General features: G+C 37.4%; 1 protein-coding gene across 1 annotated transcript; it reads right to left on the bottom strand.

Moving 5' to 3' along the window:
• Window positions 1–2,963: 2,963 nt before the first annotated feature.
• Window positions 2,964–3,905, bottom strand: LOC125361361 (olfactory receptor 4C12-like). The gene has a single exon (XM_048359790.1). The coding sequence runs from the start codon at window positions 3,891–3,893 to the stop codon at window positions 2,964–2,966; it is 930 nt and encodes a 309-aa protein (XP_048215747.1). The 5' UTR covers window positions 3,894–3,905.
• Between the last annotated feature and the right edge of the window lie 1,822 nt (window positions 3,906–5,727).

Here is a 5,727-nt window from a genome sequence, read left to right as displayed (position 1 = left end):
AAAAAATATGGTACCTATACACAATGGAATTTTACCCCACCATTAGAAAGGATAAAATGATGTCATTTGCAGGGAAATGGGTAGAACTAGAACAAGTCATGTTAATTTAGTGCATGTTCTCTCTGATATGCAGAAGTTACATCAAAAATACACTGAGATATGATAAATTTTACAGGATTCTAGACACTCACTCAAAGTGAGACCAAAAGAGAGGATGATACCTTTAGGAGAGAAACACAAAAGTGCAATGCCTACATGTCTCTTTATATTTATATAAAATTATGTTATATATATGTATATATATATAATGAACTCTGAAATAGAGAAACAAGAAATCTCTCCATTTTTTTGAGGATTCTGTCTTCTTTTCTTTATGTATTGTGTATCTATTTGTATATCTTTGGGATGTTGGGGGAGGGTACAGAACTGGAGGAAAAAGGAAAAAGGTACAGCAGTGAAGCTCACTGGACACTGATGAAAGTCAACTACACAATTCATGGATGGAGACAGGAAGGAGGAACTGGGAGAGAGAGAAGGAACAGAAGACACTGTAGGAGAGTAAATTTGTTCATTACCTGACTTATGTCATTGCAATCCCTCTGTACTTATCATAACAATAAATAATAATTAATTTTTGAAAATCAAAAAAATGGCATGTCAGAAATCACATTGGCCTATAACCTCTAGATAAGGTAGGACTTTCAGACTTTCTCATTCTGCAGATTAAATAAATATAGAATTTTATCTCATTGTGGGTTTGTTTTGCAGGACCCATAGTTCAAAAAAGGGTCAGGGCTTCTGCATACATTTTAAAGAACATCTAAGAAGCTCAAACAGAATGAAATGATACACTGTGTACTCAAGGTTACTGGGCTAAATGATTTAACAAAACCAAAACTAGAAAAAAAATGGAATTTCATCAAGATCAGGAGCTTCAGTACAGGAGAGAAAAAAGTGAACAGAATTTAGACTACCCACACAATGGGAGAAAATAGCTACTATATGTATATATGTACAATAAAAGTATAATACCCAAAATATATTTTTGAAAGCTCAAAAAATAGCAAAAGTAAATCAATATTTTCCACCAATAGAGAAAAGACCTACAAAAACATTTCTAAAGGAACATATACACATGGCCAACAAACATGGAAAAATCTCAGCATCTCTAATAATCAGGGAAATAAAAGTCAAAGTCACAATGAGGTATCACTTCATACATGTTACCATGTCTTTGATCAAAAACACAAAAGATAATGAGTGTTGCCAAGGATATGGTGGGGAGCGGACATTTGAAAGCTGTTCATGGAACCCAAATTAGTACAACCGTTATGAAAAAATGGGAAAGAGATTCCTGAAAACACTTAAACTGAAACTATCATCTAGTACAGAAATCTTATGCCAGGGAAGATATTCAAAGAATATGAAAACAGTATCTCAAAGTCATATTTATCTCCTTATAGCCTATTAAAGTGCTAGTTACAGTAGCCAAAGTACAGACTAAACCTAAGAGTTCATTGGATAAATGGACAAAGAAAATATGATTGTACATGTATATAAATGTCCTGGGTATCTTGTGGAAGGTAATATGTCTTGTTGACTTACATATGATTTCAATTTGAAATAAATATATTTGGATATTAATTCTGGTTTTGTTCCCAGTTGTTACAAAATTTTGTCTTTGTTCATAGTCTTGGCTTCTTGGTTCATGTTTTGCCTTCTTACTCATGCTCATTCTTGTGCCAAAACCTGACACCTAGAGACTCCAGCTATTTTGGTAAGGAGTCAGAGACTAGATCCTTCATATTTGAACAAATGATACACTTACCTTGAAGTTCAGTTAAACATTTAATAACATTTGTATTCAAGTCTCCTGTACAAAACCAACTCCACATAATGGCTCATGCCCCCTGTCTCTGCATCTTCAGTGTGAGTGTTTAACAGGTATAAGTGTATACCTCAGAATAAAACCACCACAAATTATGTTCTTATTCATTACAATTATATGTTTTATGGTTTTAAAAATTACAGCAATCTGCTACCATACAATTTTTACATAGGGCTATACAATAAGCAAAAGTATATAGAATAAAGGTTTTATATCTCAGTCCTACCATTAACATGAGGATTGGTCAAATAGTACTATACTGAGCTTCAATAGCCTAAAAAATGTGTTGTTAGAAGTAAGGATAGCCCAGCACTGGTGGCTCCTGCCTATAATCCTAGCTATTCAATAGGCTGAGATCTGAGGATAGTGGTTCTAGCCATCCCAGGCAGAAAAGTCCATGAGACTCTCATTTTCAATTAGCCATCAAAAGGCCAGAGGCACAGGTGTAGCTCTTGTGATGATTGCCAAATTTGAGCTAAAAAGCCAAGAAAGATTTCAAAGCTCTGAGTTCAGCCCTGGCATTGGCACAAAGAAAATGTAATAATATTGCATTACTTCTATCAGATATGCTATTTTCAATAACCAGTTATAAACTACATCTCCATGTTGCATAAGATTATTTTATTATCAACTCACTATCCTAGATTCCTATACTTTTAGCTTCTAGAGATATTCTCGATTTTAAGTTCATTTATAATTGTTTATTGGCTATGATGTAGTAAGTAGCAGCAAAAGTATGAGATGAGGGACAATAAGTCAAGATTATAGTTCAATTTTATGCCTCAATAGCTGTCTTCAATTAATATCCAGCTCCTTGTTGAAACTGGTGCATTTACAAAAGAATGTGGGGGTGTGGTTCTAGGGTTAGAGCACGTGCCTAGAGAGCACATAAGACCTGAGTTCAAATCCCAATACTACCCAATAAATAGCTTAGAAGAGTTGAAGTATATATGACAAGTATATATACATATAGGAATATACATCACAAGAATTCATATATTTATAAATGTATATATATATGTATATCAAGAAGCTTGGATTACATTATGTTTGGTACAATGTTCAATGATCCTAGTTAATTATTATCAGAAGTCACTTTTTTTCTCCAGAGCTTCCTTATTGCATTTTTTATCTCCGTATTTCTAAAGGAATAGATTAAAGGATTTAACATAGGGGCCACCATAGTATAAAATACAGCAACGGCTTTATCAATGGCCAAAGTGGTCACTGGGCGCAGATACACAAATATGCAGGGTACAAAAAATAAGACAACTACAATCATGTGGGACACACAAGTGGAGAGGGCTTTGCGCCTCCCCTCTGAGCTGTAGTTCTTTAGAGAACGCAAGATGACCACATAGGATCCCATCAAGAGGAGAAAGTTAAACAGGCAGATGAACCCACTGTTGGCAGCAATGAAGAGCCCGAAAGTGCGGGTGTCCATACAGACGAGTTCCAACAAGGGGTACAAGTCACACATAAAATGATCTATGATATTAGGACCACAGAAGGGCAGCCAGACTGTGAAGAGGATCTGAATGGTTGCATGGAGGAATCCTCCAGTCCAGGCCACCCCCACCAGGAGCGTGCATAGCTTGTGATTCATGATGGTCGCGTAGTGCAGGGGTTTGCAGATGGCTACATAGCGGTCATAGGCCATCACCGTGAGCAGGATGATCTCAGTAGCGCCAAAAATATGCTCTGCGTAGACCTGAGCCATACACCCTGTAAAGGAGATGATTTTCTTCTCTTGAAGAGAGTCTGCAATCAGCTTAGGAGCCGATGAAGAGGTGTAAATCGTGTCTATGAGAGAAAGGTGGCCCAAGAAGAAATACATGGGGGAGCTCAGCACCGCGCTGTGAATAACAGTCACCACAATGAGAAGGTTGCCCAATAGGGTCATTATGTACAGAAGCAAAAACGTCACAAACACTACTCTCTGCATGTGGGAGTTCTGTGTAAGCCCCATTAAAATGAATTCAGTCACATTCCTCTCCGTCTCCATCTGTGTAGTAAAGTTGATTTGAAAAGAAGGGGGGAAAAGGAAGAGAAGAATCATAAAATGACCCAATAGACTAATCAACCATGATGTATTTATTACAAAATGTATTCTCATTTTTTATAAACGGTGCTGGACTGTGAACTCAGGGTCTGGGCACTATCCCCTGAGCCTCTTGGTGCTCAAGGCTAGTGCTCTATCAAGGGAGCCACAGCACCACTTATAAGGGTCTCATGGCCTTTCCTGCTGGGGCTGGCTTTCAGCTGTGATCCTCAGATATCAGCCTCCTGAGAAACTAGAATTGCAGGCATGAGCTACCAGCACCCAACTTATTCTCATTTTTTTGATGAAAATGAACAATAAACTTTTAGGTAGTATTCTAAACCAAGTTTTGCCATTGCTAATTCTAAGATTATCCAACAATAGTGGCACATGTCTATCATTCTAGACTGACAGAGATAGGGTGAGTAGTGTTTGGCTTAAGTGCAAAATGAAGATGTTGAAGGCAGTGACAAAGATCAAGATGTGCTGTATTGACTGCTTTGTTGAATTGTAACTCTTTCCTACAACAACTTAAGATAATAAAAACATTTTTTAAAATATCATTATTTACAAGACCTCAAATTCATTCTAATTTTAAAAAAAGAATAAAACATTATTATCTAGGCTCTTTTAGTTATACCTGTCATCCTAGCTACTTAGTAGGCTGAGATCAGATGATCTGGTTCAAAGCCAGAAAAGGCTATGAGACTCATATCCAATTACCAACAAAAAGCTTAAAATGGAGGTGGCTCAAGTGGTAGAGTGCCAGATTGAGTGGAAAAAAATAAGTGCAGGGTCCTGAATTCAAGCCCTACTACAAGGAAGGGAGGGAGAAAGGGGAGGGAGGGAAGAGGGAAGGAAGGAAGAGTGGGGAGGGAGAGAGAGAGAAATAGAGAGAGAAAGAAGATCGAAAGAAAGAAAGAAAGAAAGAAAGAAAGAAAGAAAGAAAGAAAGAAAGAAAGAAAGAAAGAAAGAAAGAGGGAAAATAATTTTTATGTATCCTTAAAACACAAAGGTCAAGATATAGTTTTTGTTTTTGTCAGTCTGGGCGCTGTCCCTGAGCCCCTTTGTGCTCAAGGCTAGTGCTCTACCATTTGAGCCACAGTGCCATTTCCGGTTTTCTGGCAGTTAATTAGAGATAAGAGTCTCATGAACTTTCCTGCCCAGGCTTGCTTTGAACTGCAATTCTTAGACCTTAGCCTCCTGAGTAGCTGGTATTACAGTCATGAGCCATCTTTGCCCCTCAATGTATTTTTTAAACACAAAAAGATGAATCGTTTCCTTTATGGATGGACACAATATATAATAATTTACACAGAAAGAACACCTGCTCTACATGACCGTACGAACACTTTGCTGGGAAACTTACCTTAGAGCTCCAAGCCTGGGATCATGGCCTAGCTCCAGGATAGTCGAACCTGTCAGAGAATCCTTCCAGGGGCTGGTGCCCTGAGAATAAAATTGAGTGCACTTCTAATTGTCAGCTCTCCTCTAGAGGTGAAAGCCTTTGGGAAAAGCAACAATGGACTAATAGGTTTTTCTATCTTCAGTCTGTGCCAAAGATTACATTTTATGATCCAAACTAAACTAGAAAACCCCAAAGTGACTCACTGGTTAATCTTTAAAACATCTTGGAGGAATCTGAACATATTCTCTCCTATAATTTTCATCTTTCATCTTTTCCCCCACAAACTAGACCGACCCAAGCACAAACAAAATTGATTTCTTCAATATTAATTGGAAATTTTAAGCACAAAGTCAATTTCCTTTTTCTGTCCTGGTCCAATGATCAATAGTG

The sequence above is a fragment of the Perognathus longimembris genome, chromosome 13, assembly GCF_023159225.1.
Source record: "Perognathus longimembris pacificus isolate PPM17 chromosome 13, ASM2315922v1, whole genome shotgun sequence".
Taxonomy (NCBI): Eukaryota; Metazoa; Chordata; class Mammalia; order Rodentia; family Heteromyidae; genus Perognathus; species Perognathus longimembris.
This window is presented reverse-complemented; position numbering and strand designations above follow the sequence as displayed.